Source organism: Molothrus ater, chromosome 18, assembly GCF_012460135.2.
Source record: "Molothrus ater isolate BHLD 08-10-18 breed brown headed cowbird chromosome 18, BPBGC_Mater_1.1, whole genome shotgun sequence".
NCBI lineage: Eukaryota > Metazoa > Chordata > Aves > Passeriformes > Icteridae > Molothrus > Molothrus ater.
In genome coordinates this window covers 14141706-14162841 of record NC_050495.2, presented here as the reverse complement: position 1 = coordinate 14162841, position 21136 = coordinate 14141706, and the positions used below count along the sequence as shown (strand labels likewise).

Genomic DNA, 21136 nt, shown 5'->3' with positions numbered 1-21136 from the left:
CCCCCTTGTGCTGTCACTGCAGCCCCTTGTCCAAAGTCCTTCTCCTGCTCTCTTGGAGCCCCTTTAGGCCTCTCTTCTCCATGTGAACAATCCCAGTCTGCCTCAGGGCTGCTCTCAATTCCTGCATCCCTCAGTCTGGACAGGTAAGGCAAATTGCTCACATCCAGCTGCAGCAGCTTGCATTTGCCCTTATTGAAACCTTATAAGATTCCCATGTGGGAATCACTTCTCCAGCCTGGCCACATTCCTCTGCATGGATCCCTTCCCTCTAGAGCATCAACCACACCACTCAGTTCCGTGTCACCCACAAAATGACTCTTTTAATTGGGATAAGCAATGTTCTGTATGGCATGGAGCAAATATTTTCCAAGGATGTGCTGGTGTCACCAGTGGAGGGCAGCTCCTTCCCCCCTGAAGCTCCCTTGCACCCACCCACAGGCATCAGGTACCTCCTGGGAACCTGGGAGTGCCTGGTCTGGGAGATCTCTGGAGTAGGAGTGAGGTGGGAATGAGAAACCATGTGTAAGATTTGGGTAGGGATCAGATTGCACACTGAGTGTTGGTGTGGGGTTGATCCGAGGCAGGAGATCCCACAGCCTCGAGCTGGGATGAGCCCTGCCATGGTCTGAGCTGCTCCTACAGGTGACCTCGTGCCATCACCCCTTGCTCCTTAGCTGTTGCCCAGAGAGAACCCTTGCTGCTCTGCAAACCAGCACTGTTCTGTCACCCTCAGGTGAAGATTGAGAAGGAGAAGGTATACATCCGAGCAAGCAAGCAGGTGAGGGGCCACTGACATCCAAAAATCAAGACAAATGTTTTCATTTTTTGCTGTATGTGCATGGGGGTGGGGGGAAATGCTTCTCTTTGATCCTCTGGCCTGGGCAGAGTGATGTGTGAGTATCCAGTTTATATGGAGGTACAAGTGGAGCAGGGCAGAGATGTTGGGTCCCCCTTGCACCCAGCCTCCCTGCAGCTGCTGGACACCTGGCCTGGGCTGTCCACATTCTCAGGCCTTACAGGTGTTTATCCTGCACTTGTCCTATGTTTCCTTAAGCTCAGAGCAATTTTTAATTTAGCAGGCCCATCGGAAGAGGCCTCTTCCACCTTCCAGCCTTTTGGCATGATGATGGCAGAGGCCACTTGTGCTTCCTCCTGAGCCCACACCTCAGCTCCTGCTGGAGAGGAACCTGATGCAGGGGTAGAAAGGGCTCTCCCACCCTGATGGAATGCAGAATGAAGCCCATTCAGGCCACTGCCATCTTTCTTTCCATGAAAAGCCTTCTTTGATGCATGGTTGTATGTCCACATGTGCAAATCCAGTGGCTCAGAGCCCCAGTGGGCCCCTGGAGCACTTGGGTTAGATCCAGAGATGTCACCTGAACAGCAGCACTTCAACTCCAGCTGATTTGGGGATGTGATGAGGGGAAACTGAGTCTATTTGCTCTATCAGGAACAGATTTTGGCCTCTAATGCCTGGGAACAGGGGGTCTGTGCAGCAGGGCTGCACTGGCACAGGTCCATGCCTGTGCTCTGGTGGATTGGACAAGTCCCTCAGCTTTGGATATCAGGTGCACAAGCTCTGCTCAGGTTCAGGATAAAATTCCTGAAAGAGTTTTTTTTCATTTTTGTCTTACCTTTGGTGCAGAATTGCACAAGGACACCTGCTTTTTCTATTGCCCCACCACCACCCCAGCTCTGAGTAGCTGCATGCCTTTGCAGAAGATGATGGATTTGTTTTACTCTTGTACCTTGTAAGGGGCAGTGCACTGGACATTGGAATGGTATTTGGATGAGCAGGAGTTTGGAGTCCTTGTTCAGTACAAGGGTGTTGTTGTTCCCTTCCTATCCAAGCTGGTTTATGACACTGCTACAGTTGTCCCCATCCCTGCCTGCCTGCCCAGGGTAACACTGAGTAAAGATAGTTGCTTTTCTTCTTTTTTTTTGGTGGTGACACAGGCTCTTCAGACACAGAGGAGGACAAAGATGATGGCAAAGTGCATCTCCTTGAGCAACTACAACCTGAGCAGCACCAATGTGCTGATCATTGGTGCAGGTAAGGGTGGCACATGCTGGGGTCACTGTGTGTCCCCTCCCAGGCAGGGATGCATGGAGGGGGTGTCTGTGTGCCCTGCACCCTCTACCCGTCACCCCTCTTGCATTCCTCCCTGTGCAAAGGGTCACACCAGAAAGTCATCCTGAACTTTTTTGTACTACATGCTAATGATCCAAAGATGCTCTGTGGTCCAGTCTGTGGAGCTTTACAGTTCCCTGTTGCCATGCTTTGGAGTGAATCCTGAATCCTCTTCCTGTTACTCCCTTCCCAGTTACATTAGCAACCCCTGATTTCCACAGATGATGAGATGAAGTCTTTTCAGGTCCCTGTGATGTCGATACACCTTTCTCTCTTGGACCTTGCACATCACCATCTCATCCCATTGCACCTCCAAAGTTCTCACCTCAAGATGCTTCTCTGAAGATAAAAGTTCTTCAACCTTGCCAGCAAATGTCAGATCCCAAAAATAGATTGCCAAAACCAGCAAAGCTTCCAAGTTCTCCCTTCCCTTCCCTTCCCTTCCCTTCCCTTCCCTTCCCTTCCCTTCCCTTCCCTTCCCTTCCCTTCCCTTCCCTTCCCTTCCCTTCCCTTCCCTTCCCTTCCCTTCCCTTCCCTTCCCTTCCCTTCCCTTCCCTTCCCTTCCCTTCCCTTCCCTTCCCTTCCCTTCCCTTCCCTTCCCTTCCCTTCCCTTCCCTTCCCTTCCCTTCCCTTCCCTTCCCTTCCCTTCCCTTCCCTTCCCTTCCCTTCCCTTCCCTTCCCTTCCCTTCCCTTCCCTTCCCTTCCCTTCCCTTCCCTTCCCTTCCCTTCCCTTCCCTTCCCTTCCCTTCCCTTCCCTTCCCTTCCCTTCCCTTCCCTTCCCTTCCCTTCCCTTCCCTTCCCTTCCCTTCCCTTCCCTTCCCTTCCCTTCCCTTCCCTTCCCTTCCCTTCCCTTCCCTCCCTCCCTTGTCCCAGCTCCATTTGTGTGTTGCCGTTTTTGTGGAAAGCCTAATGGATGAGGTGAAGCATCTCTACCAAGTTTCTGAAATGGGTTGGATGCCAAGGCTGGGCCGTGTTGGGGTGAAATGGAGGGTGGGAGGAGGACGGGAGCTTCTGTTCCTGGGTCTGTGAGGAAACATCTGCTCCTCGCACATGGGTTGTTCTTACTTGACTCTTGAGGTCACCAGATCCAAGCTGGATATTGGACCATCAAATTGGGATCATCTAAGGTGTATCTCACAGTCTGAGCGGAGGGGAAAACCAGCTTGACTGGCTTTTCCCATGTTGCTGGGTGACATTTTTCCTTTCTTTGTGCCCTTGCTGATTGTTGATTGAATGCCAGGGTGGGACATACTGCTCCCTGAGGTCAGCTGGAATGTCCTGGTGTGCGGCAGGTCTGGACAGTTATCACAATCCTCAACAAGGTCACTCCACAGACAACATCAGCCATTGCTGAGGAAACTTTCTCAGGCTTTACCAGATAAATTTACAGGTCTGTTAAAGACCAGAGTCTATTCTGGTGGACACCAAAGGAGATTTCAAAGCTGGCTTTGTGGGGAAGTATTGGGGAAAGACTGCCAGTCCAGCCATGCCCAGCAGAGCTGAGAGCAATTGACTGCAGTCCCTTGCTCATGTGAGGGTCATCCTGACATCAGCACAGTGCCAGCTCTGGCTCAGGATGCTCCTGGCAGCATCCATAGGATGTCCACCTGCTTGTCCCTTCTTCCACTGTCCCCCAGCTCCATCAGTGGGAGTGTCTTGTTGATGGACCAAACCATATGGTCCAGGTCCATCTTCTCTCAGTGGTGTTACAGAATTTGTGGCCCTAAAAACACTTATCATGGAGTGAGGCTTCCTTGGCTGAGAAGAGACTCTGGACTTCTCACCTGAGCTCCCAAGGCAGCTTTTTGTTTGATTTAATGAGTTTTTTTCTGTGATTGAAACAAGTGAACAAAAAAAACCTTAAAGAAATAGATGGAAAATGGTCTGCAGTGAGTCACACAACCAACACCTTGGCCATGGAGGAGGGAGGACTTCCTACTCTCCATGCTTGGACATAAATTCACCAGGAGCAGGGTGTGCAGGCCCTTCTCTGACTAGAGAAGTCTAAGGTTCTAAGTGGCTGCTTATGGCCTGGAGTTTGTCAGAGTTTGTAGGCTTTAGCAACACTCCTCAGGTGTGCTCTTTGTGTGTTTGTGACAGTTTAGGGATAGACAAGAGGATTAATGTCATGGTCCATAGACAGAGCATCCCTTCTGCTGCCTCATGCATCTGCTCCAACTGGCTTCCTGTGTGAGCTGTTTGAGTTAGGAGAGGTTGTGAGGTGAGGCCAGGGCTGCTGGAGGTTGTGGTTTTGGAGTCAGCCCCAGTGGGTTTAGCAGTGCAGACCTCCCAGGGCCACATACACATGGCTGTCACTGGTCTCCTTCTCCCTTAGGGGCAGCTGGGCTGGTCTGTGCAGAGACCTTGCGCCAGGAGGGTTTCTCTGACCGGATTGTGATGTGCACCATGGACAGACACTTGCCCTATGACAGACCAAAGCTCAGTAAGGTTTGTATCACTCTGGGTATGCCACAGTTCCCCAGTTTTAAAATTTGCTCCCCAATTTTAAAATTTGCTCTAGGGCCTTTCCCCGCTATTATTCATATTATTCAACCCTCAGCTGCAAGGTTCTGTTTCATTAATCTTCTTGTCTCTGTTTCCCTTGAATTTTCTTCCCTCTTTGTGAATGAAATATGAAACACAAAAAGGAGTTGTTCAAACTGAATTAAGATTACTCCAGCAGAAAAACAAAGGTATTCTTCCTTGTGTGGGTGGTGAGGCCTTGGCACAGGTTGCCCAGAGCAGCTGTGGCTGCCTCTGGATCCCTGGAAGTGTCCAAGGCCAGGTTGAACATTGGGGCTTGGAGCAATCTGGTCTAGTGGAAGGTATCCCTGCAAATTGAAATGAGATGAGCCTTTAGTCCCTTGCAACCCAAACCATTCTATGATTCTATGGATGAAATGGTAGCTCTCTTATCCAGCTTGTACCTGGATGGGTCTTCTTAAAGTGTTTCTGGGTCAAAAATATTTAAGGCAATGAAATGGAGCATGTGGAAAAATGGTGTTGTCTACCAGAGTTTTTATTAGTGTCTGTTTCTTGCTGCCCAGGGATGCTCTGTGCTGTAATTACGATGATTCTCAGCTGTCATCACAGCTTGATAACTTGATGGAAGTGCAAAGGTTGCTTTTTCTGATACACATCCCATTTTGCATTCCAGTTTATAGACACAGGATGGTCTTTAATCAGATTTTCTTGCTGCTGATTCCTGAACCTTCTTTGATGTCAGGCAGCAGCTCAAGTTGGACAGCAGCATTTGACCTTAGAGCCTGAAGATAACATAAGGTGAGCTATGTGTTCATCCTCATGGCAGGAATGCTTACCTTACCCATGGGGACTACTACAATCATACCATCTTCCAGCACCCAAAAAAAGTGATTTTCAAAGACAGGCAAACATGCACATGACTTTTTGGGAGCATTCAGGCCATTTCTGTGCTTCTGCAAGTCTTGCCTGGAGTGAAGAGCAGCTGCCTGCTACCTGCATCCAAGCATCACAGGGGTTGTGCTGAGCAGCTTGGAGAATCTGAGAGTCCCTGTCCCAGCCAGACAGCTCTTCCAAACACTCATCCCCATGTATGAGTCTTAGACCGGCTCTTCTTCTCGCTATTAAATAGTAAGAACATTCCACATGGCAGAGATGTTGTACATGGTTTGTTAAATCCTCCACTGAACACCTTTGGCTGTAGTTGCTTTTGAAAGGTACACAAAGCCCATGGAAGAGAAGGCAGAATTTTTGGGAAGAGGGTAGGAAAAATGGAATTTTTCTTAATCCTATTGTGTGTGGGACTACACCTGTACAAGCTAGTGGAGGAGTACCACTGCTGGCTCTGTAAGCAGCAGAGCTCTTTCTCCCTGAAACTGCAGCAGTGCCCTTCCTCTGCCCTGCTGAATGCCTGTTATCAGTCTGTCCCCAGGTCCTGCTGAGCTGTTTCCCTTTGTCTCCTTTGGACCATGACCTGTGTGTTGCCACATCTCTGTTACTGTCCCCAGAGCACCAAACAGCAGCAAAAGGCATGGTGGTTGTGTACTGTTGTGCTTTGCCCTTCCTGCACACTGTCACAGAGGGGTCAGGTGTTTCTCTCTGTAAATGTGGAGTATTCAAAGAATTTGCAGTAAAACCTGTATGACCCTGCCCCTGCTTCAAGTCGTGTGACACCAGTCTCTCCTGAGCAGAGCGTTGTCTGAAGTCAGAGTGAGGGCTTGTTCCAGCCCCTGACCAGGCCACCTCCAGGGAGAAGGATCTTGCACATCCATCTCCATGGACGAATAGGAAAGCTCTTGATTCCTGCATCCCCTGTTGCTCCTGGGTCAAACCCAAACACCATCCCTGTGTGGCATGAGTAGATGCTGCTGCTGGCACTGTGTGATCTGTAGCAGGGCTTGACCATGGCATCCCTGCCTCTTCCTGCTACGCTGCAGGCAGTGAGGGACACACGAGCAGGGAGCACCCTGCACACCCAACTTGGTCACTTCATGCTCAGCTTGTTCTCAGCCTGAGTCTGAGCTTGTGTCCACAGAGTCAGGAGGACAGATGAGCTCGGGCTCAACACTGTGTGTAAAGATGTACATCTCACTGCAGTGACCAGGGAAGGCTGGTAAAAGCATGAACCTTTATCTTGCAGCTGAAGATGTGCAGATATGGGTCCCACCCGCTTGCTTCAGCGTTGGATGGAACTTGTGCAGCATAACTTGGGTGCTTTTGAAAGTGAATCCTTGTGTGTTAATGCTGTTTGTTCTTATTGCTCTTCTAGCTTCCATTTGCCCTGGTAACTGGCTGTTTTCCAAATACTCATATAATGGTTTGAGTTGGAAGGGACTTCTAAAGGTCATCCTGTGCCACTCCCCCTGCTGTGGTTTTTACTCCTTTTACTAGACCAGGTTTTGCTCTAGTCCAGCACTTTCAGGGATGTGGCAGCCACAGCTTCTCTGGGCAACCTGTTCCAGGGCCTCACCACCTGTGTTGTAAAATGAGTCTTTTCTCTTGCTCCTGTGAAGCTGTGTGTACTGGGAGGGGTTGCAGTTATGTCTGCTGACACTCTGAAGCACTTGCTGTGATCTTGCCTTAGCTGCTCAGCACCAGCCCCATGCCAAACCAGCAGAGAAGGCACCAGAGCCGAGGCCAGCCTCTTGTGACAACTCCTACTTGAACAGGCTTTCATTCCAGCCCTGTAGAACCATTCCCTTAACCCATGCAGCAAGTGCTGACTTGTGCTGGTAGCAGCCAGTTCTCCACTCACCTGTTCAATCCACAGCAGCTGACAGAAAAATGGCTTTTTTTGCAGTCAATGGATTCCCACCCTGAGCAGATTGCCCTGCGCCCCAAGGAGTTCTTCTGCACCTATGACATTGAAGTCCTGACTGAAATGCAGGTAAGGAGAGTCCTGTGTGTGCCTGAAGGAAAGTGCTAGTATGCAAAGGCTGTATTTAGGGAATGTGGCCACTGTCTCTGTTCTTGGCTCACTGGATGCAACTGTATGAATGTTGGGTCTCCCCCAGCCCCCCTCTTTTTCCCAGGAGTGCAGGTTGCCTGTGCTTGTTCAAAACACAGCTCCTGTGTTCAAAACACAATGCTCCTGTGGGAAGAAGGGCACTCTGGTGTGACCATGATGTGGCTATCTGTGGTGACCATCATGTGTTACCTGCCATTCCTCATGTGGATCTGGGGAGCCAGGTGCTATCTGATAAGGATAATCAGCCTTCAAACAGTGAAGACGATGGCTTAAATATTTCTCCCCATTATTTTATTTATATTGGGATTAATTTATTTATATTGGGAGACATTTGTGAGAATGCAACTAGGAATATTTAAGGTGTGGGTTGGCCAAACTGTGGACATGGTGGGGCTGAAACTAACAGACTAACTAAAAGCAACCAGCTAACTAAAACTGACATGGAGGACTAAAACCTGACAGACAAGTTGATGGGGCTGGGACCTCGGTGAAAATCTGGGATTTCTTCCCTTAACGTTATTTAGGAATGATTTTAGGTGGCGGCTGTGGATGTCAAGAACAAGATAGCTGTGTTCAAGGATGGGTTTAAGATGGAGTACAACAAGCTGCTGATAGCAACAGGAAACACGTAAGCTTCAGACAAACATCTCAAAGATCACGAGAAACTGTTTTATCTGAGAATGTGAGGAGCCTGGGGATAAGGGATGAAATGTGGCAGGTGAATTTAAACACTGGATTTGTTTGAGTATGGAGAAGTTAAGGAACACAAAATATATTGGAAATGACTGTATGTATCTACATCTATATATCATCATCTATTTATTTCATATATATCTACATCATGTATTATAGAATCAGAGAATCACAGGATGGTTTGTATTGGAAAAGATCTTAAAATTCATCCAGATCCACCCCTGCTGTGGACAGAGAACACTTTCCACTAGACCAAGTTGCCCCAAGCCCCATCTAACTTGGCCTTGGATACTTCCAGGGGTGGTACCAGGACCTTGAACATATTTTCTTTAACAAAAGCTCCAAGGTGGAAGTATCCTAATTCTTTTAGAGAGCATTTTTGCCACATTGCTCTTCTTTTCACTCCTTGATAACACTCAACCCTGACAACCAGATAATTCATCCCTCTCAATTTCCATCTTTCATTTTTTGCCAACCTTTAAGATCTTTTTCAGCAATTAAGGTTTAACACTTTGCTATTGCAGCCTTAATTAGGTGTTGCTGTTGCCCCATTCTAACAGACCCTTTGGGAGCCTTGGGCCCAGAATAGGAATTTTCAGGACTGAACCTGGTCCAGCCATAGGGAAAGGTGGTATTGATGTGCTGGCATGCCGAGCATCACTCCAGATTGCTGTTATCACTTGTGCCCTGGAAGTAGTGGACCAGTTTGTTTTCGATTGGAGGTTTGTCAAAATTGGCAGTTTAAGCTGAAAATGAGGCATCCTGGCTCTCCTTCCTTGGTTCCTTACATCAAGCCATAAAATGAAGTAGGAGAAATACGGCCCCTGCATAATTTATCATCTGGGGAAGGAATGCTGTAGATCAGCCAAAGCAGGGACTCACACTGGAAACCAAAGTGCCACCAGTCATAGCCAGTGGCACAAGGTGTGAATAGCTGGTGCTAGGGTGTACAGGATCACAGCCAAAATGCCATGTGCACCAACCACCCAATTAGGATCAAAAGAGGATTAAACCTTTGGCAATAATTTCAAAGTCCTCATGCACAAGCTCCAGGTACACTGGGTTTTTTAGGGTACCTAAATTATTTAGGCACTTCTGTCCTGTTTCCAGATGTGAGTCAGTTATGCAGGGGCCAGATATTTAAAAATATATTGGCTACAGTAAGTGCCTGGGGAGCGCACAGTTAAGCTGCTACAGCATCAGCAGTGTACCCTTGGGAATGGAGAGTGTAGCCTACATCTGCAGAGCCTTATCAAACTTTCAATATCTGGCTCCAAAGTACTGCTGGAGGTTAGAGTGAGTTTTCTGTGTCCCATTAAGCTTCTAAAAAATTTGTGACATGCCAATAATTGAGCATAGGCTTGTAAAGCAATGCCTATCCTGCGCTGGCTGCACTACCCCAGCAAGGAGCTCCCCTGGACCTGTGGGTGTACACCAGTCCATGATGGGGTCTGGGGTGGCTGCTCAGCATCCCCTGCTCCACCACTTGCCACCAGCATCTGGGTTTTTCCATGTCATGTCTCCAGCCTAGAGAAAGGTGAAAAAAGGAAATTTGGGAATGTTCTTGGAGCCTTGGGAGGAGTGTCTGCAGTCCTGACTGGGCACTGAACCACACAGAGTTGAGAAAAGCAGCTGTATCACCCTCAGTGTTTTTCAGGCCCAAAACTCTCAGCTGCAAAGGTAAGGAGATGGAAAACGTTTTCAACATCCGGACGCCTGAAGATGCCAATCGTGTGGTGAAGCTGGCCACGAGCAAGAATGTTGTGATCGTGGGAGCATCCTTCCTGGGTGAGTGCTTGCCTGGCCCGTGGCCCTGTCCCAGCTCTCCACCTCTGTCTGCAGATGGGTAAAGTCCTTTGCCCAGTTTGTCACTGCCCAGTTAGAGGTAACACTCCCATGAAATTGGACCTGGGCTAGTCCAACCTCCAGCCCCAGGTGTGTGTAAGGACATTTCCATGCCAGAGAAATTGATTTTTCAAAGAGACTGAGCTGGCATGGGCATAGATATTGCTGTTCCAGTCTGAAAAGTACATGGCAAGACAAGTACTGGTGCTCATGTGGGTCCAAATCTGGTGTGTCGAGAGTTGGCTTCAGTCAGAAGGGGCTTGTTGGTGGATGGGAGCCTGTGGGATTTTTCTCTTTTACATTTTAGTAGTGTGGTGAATTTTTAAAATGTGGAGGAAAAATCTTGTTTCTTTGATGACTCTTTTTGCTTGTTATGGTTCCAACAAAATTATTGTGGGTCCTAACAGAATAAGAGTGGATCCTGCAAGACTTAAACATAAATGGGAATTTATTATAGGATATTAATGATTTGTTTTTCTTCTTTTATAAAAGATAAACTTGTTTTCATGGTTGAATCAATATGATCTACAGAAAAGCATGTGGTATAGGGGGGCAATTGCAAACTGCAGGTCATCAAAAAGATTAATTTCCAAAAAACCCCCACAGACAGAAGATGTCTTGGTGGAGGTTCCCATGCAATTCCCAGTACCAATATTCTACCATTCTGATGGGAGAAAACAGCTACTCCCAAGAGCAGTTTTCAGACTACAGCTGACGTTGTCCCAGCTGTAGGAGGAAGGTTTCCCTTGGCTGAGGTCCCTTGTTCCATGTTTTTCCCAGGGCACTTTGGAATTTCCTGGCTAGTTTCTCCCTTTGGTCTTTAAAACCTACATCTAAGAACACCTGAATTGGTGTGACCCCTGGTGTGATCAGGTCTGGTGGCTCCCCAGTTCTCCCAGGAGTGCAGCTCCAGCCTCCCCATTTGGAGCGGGTGAGGCTGCTCCTCGTCTGCAGCCAGGGACACAGGGCAGTGCTGGCTGGGCTAACGTGGCTCTTTGGACCTGCTTCTCTTCCCCAGGGATGGAGGTGGCCGCCTACCTCGCAGAGAGGGCCCACTCGGTGTCCCTGGTGGAGCTGGAGCATGTCCCCTTCAAGAAGTTCTTTGGGGAGAGGGTTGGCCGTGCTGTCATGAAGGTGACCTTGCTTTCTCATCTAGTGGGGGTTGATAACAGAGCAGATTTTGCTTGTTTCACTTATTGCACTAATTAATTTATTTCACATTTATTGACAAAGCTGTGATGACAGCAGTCAGTGAGAATGGGCTGTATTTTCCCTGTCATGGTCCATGTGCTATGGAATACCTCTAGAGCCATGTTGGGAATGTGGGGATGCTGACCTCCTTAGCAGTGCAGGTTGAGACAAGCCTGCAGGGTGGGCAAGGCAGTGTAGGGGGCAGCAGGACATCAGGACCAGGGTGGTTCAGGGCCCTGATGTCCCCTGCTCTGTCCCTTGTCCCTTGTCCAGATGTTTGAGAACAACAGGGTGAAGTTCTACATGCAGACAGAGGTGTCGGAGCTGCGGGAGCAGGAGGGGAAGGTAAGTGGTGGGCAGGGGCTCCCTGGGGGGAACTGCTGTGGCATCCCCCAGAGCTGCCATTCCCTTTCCTAGTGGGGTTTTGCTCTCCCCTCTTTCCTATCTGCTGAAATTCATGTTCCTGGATTTGGCCCCCAGGAGCAAATGTGTGCCAGTGTGGTGTGTGGGGTGACTGCATTGATCCCACTCACCTCCTGCTGCTTTTCTAAGGAATTATGGTCAATTTGCATTTCACGAACGAGGTGAGCTGCCAGCTTGGCTTCCTGCTGCTACAGAGGAGTTTTGTCCCTAAAATAACTCTGATGTGCCCCCTGCCCCTTGTGTCTCCTGCAGCTGAAGGAGGTTGTGCTGAAGAGTGGGAAGGTCCTGCGTGCTGACGTCTGTGTCGTGGGTGTTGGTAAGGGCTGTGTGGGGGCTGAGCCACGGAGGGAGGGCAGAGAAGAAGTTGGAGGGGATGTGGCAGCAGAAAGTCACTGTGGCTGAGTGGCCAGGGGTACTGGAAGTGGTCTGCTAGCCCTGCTGGACTACCACACATGAGTCTGCATATCTAAAAAAGGCATTTCTAGAGCCCCCACAACGAAATGCAACTGAAAATATATTTCAGAAGTAATATTTTTTTTTCTAGGAAAAAAAAAAAACATTTAAAGCAGGTTCATCCTCTCAAACTGTTTTTTATTAAATCTTCCCCAAACTGAATTTTTAATGTGTGTTTTTTTAATTGCTGCTGACAGCAATCAAAAATGTATCTTATACTATAAAATAAAAGAAAATATCCCAAAGAATATGATATATTTCTCCTTTACACTTCATAGTGGTGGTGGGGAAATTCCCTTTCCTTCCCTCTTCAAAATGCTGTGGACTGGAAGAACCACAGAATTAATTTAAGTCTGGTTTTATTGTTTTTATTGACTACTCTGATTTGTGAAGACGTTGGAGGTAAAAAAAAAATTAAAAAAGGAGAAGGAAGGTGAAGGAAATGCACAGACTAGGGGGAGGCTGAAGAGCTCTGGCTGGAAGCACAAAGGTTCCCTTTTAAATACAATTTTTTTCAAACTATCTATAAAAGAGAATGAAATTGAAAATTATCTCTTAGCACTAGAAAAGGGCAGTGGGCAGGTTACAGTGCTGGCTTGGACAGGACAGGGATCCTGAGGGGCCAGAGGCTGATTGTGAGGGGCCAGAGGCAGTGGGGGCTCTGTAGGGTACCTGGCCCTGCTCCACACTCCCAGAGCAGCTGCTGCCTGTTCCTGAGGGCAGCCCCCCAGTCCTGGCAGGAGGAAAGGCCTCAGGATCAGCCCCTAGGGCTGTGGAACACTGGACACTGCAGCAGCAGCCTTTGGCTTCCCCCCAGGTGCAGTCCCAGCGACAGGCTTCCTCAAGCAGAGTGGCATCAACATCGACTCCAAGGGCTTCATCGTGGTCAACAAGGTGAGCCCAGGGGCAGCCCCTGTGGGAGGGAGAGCAGGAGGAGCTGGGTCAGCTCTTTTGATCTTGAGCTTCCCTGGGGCTGCCACAGGGGCTTTTCATGGCTTTTTATCTGCCAAGATGGCAGAATTGGAATTTTTTAATTCTTTGGGTTGGCCTGTGCAGGGCCAGGAATTGAACTCAATGACCCTTGTGGTTGCCTTCATCTCAGGATATTCTGTGAGATGATGAAATTCTGGAAGCATCACCAGGAGTGCCTGGGAACCCCCTCTGCAAGGGGGGGCTGTGCAAACCCCAGACCTCGATGCTCTGGCTTGGGTCTGGCTCTGAGCTTTCCTGGTATGGATATTTAGAGGGGAAAAAATTGAGATAGATCCATCTTTTCAAGGATCCTAAAGGATCTCATCCTTTCTCCCCACCACCAGGGACTGTGATGGGAGGAGCAATGTTGGAGCTGGTGGGTGTTGGTGCCTTGGGCAAAGGAGCATGTCGGGACCCTGGGGCTCAGTGCTGTGCAGTGCTCATCCCTGCAACTAGCTGTGCTCTATCAGCCAACACCAACAAGCCTCAGACTTCTGAGAGAGGCTCCAGGACACCAGTCCATGTGTCTTTTTATTGGATAACCCACTGGCTGAGGGATACTGTAGGTCCCTGCATGTGTGTTCTCATTTGAAAGTGAAGAAGGCTGAGTGAAATCTCCTGTGTGGGTCCCACAGCCAAGCAGAGGTTTTCCCTGTGTTCTGAGGGACTGTGGCAGCTCTGGACCACTCCAGCTGTGGAGTTTCTGTAGGGTGCAAACCCCACTAATGCCACCTCTGTTCCCCCCTGCAGATGATGCAGACCAACATCCCAGGGGTCTTTGCTGCTGGAGATGCTGTCACATTTCCATTGGCCTTGAGGAATAACAAGAAGGTTAATGTCCCCCACTGGCAGATGGCCCACATGCATGGTAGGTACTTTGCAGAAAAGAGCCTTTTCCAGATTCTCAGGAGATTTCCAAACCCTCCAGGGCAAGAATGAGACAAGGGCCAACAGAGAGACTGGGTGGTTGTATTGAACATTTTGAAGCATGTGTATCTTATGCCTTCATGTGTCAGCATTCTTGCCAAGCTTTGCCTAACAATGCCTCATCACCAGCACAGAGGAGCCCAGGGACAGGCTTTCCCATATTCCCTTTGCTCCCTGGCACTGCTGCAGGAGCCCGCTCTATTCTCTGCCCCAGGACACTTAGGAGCTTGCATCCTAATGCCAGCCTGGGCTCAGGCTCCCAGCTGGGCTTCCCACACTGCCAGGCTGGCCTGGGAGCGTTCAGCAGAGCTCCAACCCTTCTTGCCTCTCGTCAGCCTGGAACCCCTGGTGTGATGGGCTGCCCTCATGGCCACAGTCACACAGAGAGGTTTCCTGTGCGTTGGGTGAGAGGTTTTGGAACCACAGTTCCAAATTCAGCCTTTGGACACCTCTCCCATGTCCAGATATGTTTCTGCAGCAAGGACCGTACCCCAATGGTCTCCCTGCCCTCCAAGGGTTTGTCCATCCCATCCCCATCTGGGTAGGAGCTCAGCACACTCTCAACCCTGTCACTATTGCACAAGCTGGGGGGAAAGAGTCTCATGGGTACATGGCTCATGCCAGTGGAGGTGATAAGTAGGAGATGCACCATGGGAAGGAGTCTGAGCCCATCCTTGTGTGCTTCCTGCTTTGTCTTGGTTGCTGTGTGGGTTTTCTCAGCCGTAGTTTTTTGTTTCCCTGTACTCTGTGACTGCTGGTGTTGATGATGTGGCCTGAGTGCAGAGCATGGAGCTTGCCCTGGGGTGGCAGTTCCCCCATCCCTGTGCTCTCTTGCAGGCCGCATCGCCGCGCTGAACATGCTGGCCCACGGCACAGAGATCAGCACTGTCCCGTACCTGTGGACAGCCATGTTCGGGAAGAGCATCCGATACGCGGGTAAGGGGCTCCCTGGGGCTGCTGAGAGTTTGTGCTGCTGGAGGTGTCCTGGGATAGAGAAGCCAGGGTCACCTCCTTCACTGTGAACCCTCCCCACTGACCTCTGCCACAGGGCTGCTTCCCTGCCTGGCTTCCGAAGAGGTTCAGTGTCTCCTCTGAAACGCATCTGCCATGAAGTGCACTTCTGTAAACAGCATGGAGGATTCACTTAAATTAAATATTGGGAAGTAATTCTTCCTTGTGAGGGTGATGAAGCCCTGGTACACGTTGCCCAGAGAAGCTGTGGCTGCCCCATCTGTGCAAGTATTTAAGGACAGGTTGGACAGAGCTTGGAGCAACCTGGGATAGTGGAAGGTGTCCCTGCCCATGGTAGAGGGTGGGAACAAGGTGTTTTTCAAGGCCTCTTCCAACCCAAAACTCTCCTGTGATTCTGTGGTTTTTGGTACCTGCATCTCCTGGTGCTGGTCTCTTGGTCACTGCAGGACATTCTCCATGTAGTGCTGGAATGAAACACCCTGTCTTAGAGCTGGATCTGGAGGAATTGCTGCTGATTTCACTTCTTCTTTGCCTTCCAGGTCATGGGGAAGGATTCGATGATGTTGTCATTCAGGGAGATCTAGATGAACTGAAGTTTGTGGCATTTTATACCAAGTAAGTGTTCTTCTTGTCCATATTCCTACACAGGCATTCATCTGAGATTGCTAGGCTGGAAAATAGTTCTGCCAGAGCTTCTGTCAGTCAGTTTTGTTCACCTCTGCACAGTGAGTTTGTGGAACACTTATACAAGGCCCTGGAGAAATGATGTTCTGATTGTACAACAAGTTAAACTGGTCTTTGGGCCTGGTGTCTCTGCCCTTTGCCCTCATAATCTCTGTGAGCAGATGACAGCTTCTACTGGCAATTCCTATCAAATATTTCCTTCCCAGATGGAATCATGTTAATGATTTGTGACCAGTGCTGGACAGAGTGCTCAAGCATCACTGTTTCTGCTTCTGGTTTGACAAATTGAGCTCAAAAAACTCTTCTATCACAAGCTGTGAAGGTTTGAAGGAACTTGGGAGCTTTGTTATATCTGTAGTGAAACCCAGCTCCCTCCCCAGGTTGGGACCCTCCCTGGGAGCGCATTCTTGAGATGTGTTGGCAGCTGGGATGTGTTGCCTCAGCTGTTCTGGAGCCATGCTGGCTGTTTAGACTGGAAAGTCAGTGCACCATGAATTTATCCCAAAAATATTTGCTGCTGTTTATTCTTCTGTTTCCTCTGTCCATCCCAGTCTGAAACCAGTGGCCACAGAACATCCTCATGCTGGAACTAGAGGGGTTTCTCTAAGTGCTTTCTGATATTAAGGATAGGGAGAGGGAAACCAGGGAAGCAAAGAGCTGCCCAGCTCAGCTGTCAAACCACTTGGCAGTAGGATCCAGGCAGGGATGAGGAGGGAGCTCAGGACAGGAGCCAGCTCTGGCTCTGCAGACATCATCTCACTGTCCCTCTGTCCCATCTCCAATGTACCCCATGCCTTCTCCCACCCTGAGGGTGGCCCGCTTGCCCATGTCGCTCAGAATGGAGCCTGGTGGATGGATGTGTACATTGGGCTTGAAGAGGTATGGGGCTCACTGCATCACCCTGAGGATCCCCAGTGCTCACCCTCCTCTCCCTGGTACCTGCACAGCTTGGGTAAACACCTGCTGCAGGGATGGGGCTCCAACTGGCACCCAGGGACCTTTACACACTGGATACAGCTCAGAGTGTGCTGGAACCTTGGTCAAAATTGCCTAAAGGGGTGGGTTCATGCCAAGGCACCACCTGTGCTGGGGAGAGCTGCTGTGGGGATGTTCCCCTCCTGCAGCCTTTCCACATGAGAGCCTTTTATCTCTTTATCCCAACCCTAATTTGAAAGGAAACATCAGGTTGCTTTAATTAAGCATCTGAGAAGGTTGTTCAAAGGTAACGCCCTGAACAAGGTGCATAATCCCTGCTCCATGCCAGGGCCCCATGCTCCGTGGGGTGGCTGCAAGGGACAGGGACTGCCAGGGGACCTGGGCTTGGTGGGCAGACCTGGAGGTCCCTGCTGAGGCTGTGTTGTTCTGCCACCCAGGAGGGTCTCCCGGAGCTGGCGTGTGGGTACCAGGATGGCATTCCATGCTGAGAGCTGGAGGTACTGGGAAGCACTGGCTGGTGGGGGTCAGCCAGTGTGCCCCCCACTGCTTGGCTCTCTGTCTGTGAGAGGCCGCTGGAGCATTTCTTTGTCTTTTCTTTTTTGGTGGTGGTTCTTCTAGTTGGTGCTAATGCTTTTGGACTGAGGACAGTCCCAAGTTGACCATTTCCTCCTGCTTCCTTCTGCTGTGCCCACCCTATGTTTGAACTCTTCTCCTCCTGGTCCTCCTTAGTTGTTGCAGGAATCACTGGTGGTTCCCGCTCCTACAGCCTGTACTCAGCATTGGCTTTCACAATAAGGCTTCTTCTGCCCCAGAGTTTGAAGAGGAAAGCATTTTTCTCAGAGCTGTGTAGAGGCCAATAAAAGGCCCTGTGCTGGGAGGTGTAGGGGACAGCACTCTGCAGATGTCCCCATGGCACACTGCCTTGACAACAGACTGATGTCCTCCTGCCTCTAAGATCTTGGAGACCAGGGAATTGCTGGAATTGCTGTGATTGTTCATTCAGTTTTCTCTGTGATTCTTCACGGTTCCCCACCTTTGTTACATTGGATGCTGCAGAAGAAGGGAAGACAATGTAGACACATTCACTGTGCTTCCCTCTTCCATATGTCTTCACAAAGATTTCTGATTGCTCCAAATCCCAAGTTCAGGATGGGAATTCTTGTTACCTTTGAAAACCTTTTGAAAAAGAGGGATTCTTCCTGGCTTCCCCCATCTGTCTGACAAAGAGTTCAAAAGCTGCTGCTGATGCAGGGTGCTCCAGCTCACCAGCACGCCGTGAACTATTTTGCAAAAGGAGCAGCTACCCTATGTCCTGCTGACAGAAATGTTTGGGCTGCATCCACCTTCCTGGCTGGCCCCTTTGGGGTTTGAGGGTGAGCCAGTGGGCAGCTGGTGGTTCCCTTCTGGTTCCCTTGCACACCTTGGTTATTCATTGCTTGGAACAGCACATTTCCCCCTGGTTTTGATGGGTAGGTCTCTCCAACCACTTTGTGTTTCCCAGCTTGGAGCTGGCTCTGCTCAGGAAACTGCTCTCCTTTATTTGCCATGAGCTTATTTAGGAATGGGAGTTTTTTGAAACAGTCTGTGATGGAGATGCCCCATGGCTTTGTAGACAGATGTGAGAGATAGCTTTAACTTTTGTGGCTGCACAGGGCTGAAGTGTCCTCTGAAACATGGCTTTTGCTCTCCTTGTCCTGGGAATTAGGCATATATCCCTCCCCACCCCAGCTGCTCTTTGCTCTGTTGATCCCAGAGCTCTTTGGCAGTTGATTTAAGAGCAGATCTTGATTTAGTGGGTGCTTCTACTTTTCAGTTTATTCAACAATATCACCAGAGTTTAAAATCTTACCCTGATCTCACATTGTGCATTCAGTTTTCTCTTATGGTCAGGCTTTGAAGGTTTACACTTGGATTGACCTCAGCAAACTCCAAACGAGAACCTCCCTTCTCGTTTGCCTGTGACCTTTAGCCAAAGCTCCTCCAGCAGTTTTACATCCTCTTCCTTCTCCTTCATTTGTTTCCTCTCAACCTTTGAGGCTGCATTGGGATCCTGCTAGGGGAACAGTCAGCCAACCTGGACATCCCATATACACGGGGACTTCCTTGCTGGGGCTATGGGACCCAGGGTTTGGACACCCCAGCTGTCCCAGTGCCCATGGAGCAGCTCAGAGAGGGGCACTCTGCCTGTTTGGAGGTAGGGACCAGGAAGGGGATGTGGAGCAACCCAACTGACTGTTCCACAGGAAAATTCTGTCCACCTGCCTCTCCACTCCCTCAGCACAGGGCAGCAGCGCAGGGATCACAGCTGGGCATCCTTCATGTTGTCCAGGTTTTTATCCACCATCAGATCTACCTTTGGTGGTGTTTTCCCACAGATGCCAGGGTGGCAGAGCTGTCTCCATCACCCAGGCACCCTAGTGATGCTCATGACATCATCGTCAACACTGGCAGAACCAATGGGGCCTGCTGTGCCACTCTATACCCTCTCCTGATCCTTGTTCCAGCCACCTTTATCCAGTCCCTGTGGTGCTCATACCTTGGGATCAGGCCTGGCTCTGGAGTGGGTGCTCCTCTTTGTCTCCCTCTTCTCTCCATCATGGTGGGTTTTGGGTGGTGGAACTATGCCCGTCCAGGCTGCCCTAACTGCTCTGCTCTGCCCGGCCCTAGGAGTGATGAGGTGGTGGCTGTGGCCAGCATGAACTACGACCCAATTGTGTCCAAGGTGGCCGAGGTCCTGGCTGCTGGCAGGACCATCCGGAAGCGTGATGTAGAGTAAGTAGACAGGCAGTGGGAAGTGGCAGTGCCAGGGCAGAGGCTAAGCACGGCCATGGGGTGCTGGGCAGAGCTGAGCCTTTCACACTGATCCGTCTCCATACCCCTCTTGCATCTCCCTTCCTGTTCTGCTTCCTCCATCCCCCCTGTGCTACCTCTCAGCTGCCTCCAAGTCTGGCATCCCCCACACATGGGGTTTGTCTTAAACACAAGGACCCAAATCCTTGCACAGACAGGATGGGATGGGAATACTCTCTGCCTTTGGGCACTAGCATATCATCAAGGAAGCAGTGCTGGATGTTGGGGTGCACCTGGGCACCCAGTCAGTCAAGGAGACCTGCAGAGAGGGACTGGGTGTGTAGCCTGTGCATAACCCCCTATGCACAACCCAGCCCAAAGAGCTGGTCGTGCGAGTATGCTGGCCTGTGGTGTCTCAGCCTCCAATTCCTTGGAGCAGACCTCATAGGCAAAGGAAATTTTTCTCCCTTCACTGTGCTTTTTAGACCATGCAGAGGAAAGAGCATAGCTTTGTGCTGAGGGTGGGTGCTGGAAGGCAAATTCCAGGGAGGTGATAACAGCTGGGAAGAGGCCTTTAGAGTGGGAATCAGAGCTGCTGAGGAAATGTGGGTCCCTGTTCCAGGGGTGTTTCCACATCTGAAATAAAGCCAGATTTTTTCAAAAGCTCAGGGAGAGGAGCACTCCCAGCCCCTAGGAAGCTTTGTGTCTCAGACTCCCTGGGCATCCCTGGGATGGGGAGCATGTCGTGGGCCCCCTCAGCTGAGACAGGGTAAAATGACAGAATAGTTTGGGTTGGAAGGGACCTTAAAACCCATCCAATTCCACCCCCTGCCCCCTTCTCTCCCACTATCCCAGATTGCTCCAAGCCCCATCCAAGCTGGCCTTGGACACTTCCAAGGATGGGGCAGCCAGAGATTCTCTGGGCAGTCTGTGTCATGGTCTCACCACCCTCAAAGGGAAGAATTTCTTGTGCCATCACCCTGGTACATCGGGAAACGATTGCTGTTGTCCCACTTGGTGGCTGGGAGGGAGGTGGTATCTTGTGGGTATCCTGGGGGTGGGGAGGGGCTGCTGGGATTGTGGTAGGGCTCAGGGGCTGGAGGAAGCCAGATTAAACCTGAATGTCTTTTCTCTCTTTGTCTCCTGCTGCTTTCACAACTTTAGGCTGTTTGTTCGTCACGGCAAGTACGTTCGGTTTGGGGTCCTGAGTGTGCTGGATATGAGGGGCTGGCAGGAGGGACAGCTGCCCCCCTGACTGGGCCATATCCCTAATTCCCATGTGGAGACACTGGTTATGGGGCGGGTGTCCTTATTTTGCATCCCCCTCACATGTGGGGCAGTGCTGGGTGATAGGGCTGGGGCTGCCAGGAGCCACATCCGGCACAGATCCTGTTGGCTGGGACCTTGCTTGGCGGGGGTTTGGCAGCTTTCCATGGATTTTCAGCTGAAGGGCAGCTTTTAAATATAAATAAATAAAATGTTTGAACTCAGTTTTACACAGAATTGAGGACCTGCAGGTGACTTTTTGGACAGTTTAGTGACAGGTGTGAGTGCAGAGGAGGCAGCTGATTGCTGGGATGGACACCAAGTACTGGACTAGCACCAAGGCACACCAAGAGCATTTGCCTGCGCACGTTGAGAAACCCCTCACAGCGCTGTTGTTTTTCTCT

The 21136-nt window shown here is 50.1% G+C and overlaps 1 protein-coding gene across 4 annotated transcripts in view; it reads left to right on the top strand.

The window, feature by feature from the left end:
- The window catches only part of AIFM3 (apoptosis inducing factor mitochondria associated 3), a 55992-nt gene that overhangs the window by 33563 nt on the left and 1293 nt on the right, over positions 1-21136 (top strand). Inside the window, exons 6-20 of one of the 4 annotated variants that reach the window (XM_036393144.2) lie at positions 734-778; positions 1957-2053; positions 4467-4579; positions 7413-7499; positions 8117-8208; positions 9931-10061; positions 11137-11252; positions 11583-11654; positions 11985-12048; positions 13003-13079; positions 13908-14025; positions 14922-15020; positions 15596-15671; positions 19344-19448; positions 20631-20651. In XM_036393144.2, the coding sequence (XP_036249037.1) occupies positions 734-778; positions 1957-2053; positions 4467-4579; positions 7413-7499; positions 8117-8208; positions 9931-10061; positions 11137-11252; positions 11583-11654; positions 11985-12048; positions 13003-13079; positions 13908-14025; positions 14922-15020; positions 15596-15671; positions 19344-19448; positions 20631-20651 (1313 nt within the window). Of the gene's footprint in view, positions 1-733; positions 779-1956; positions 2054-4466; positions 4580-7412; positions 7500-8116; positions 8209-9930; positions 10062-11136; positions 11253-11582; positions 11655-11984; positions 12049-13002; positions 13080-13907; positions 14026-14921; positions 15021-15595; positions 15672-19343; positions 19449-20630; positions 21121-21136 lie in introns of those variants that run through there. The other 3 variants (XM_036393143.1, XM_036393145.1, XM_054516728.1) reach the window with 3 other exon arrangements.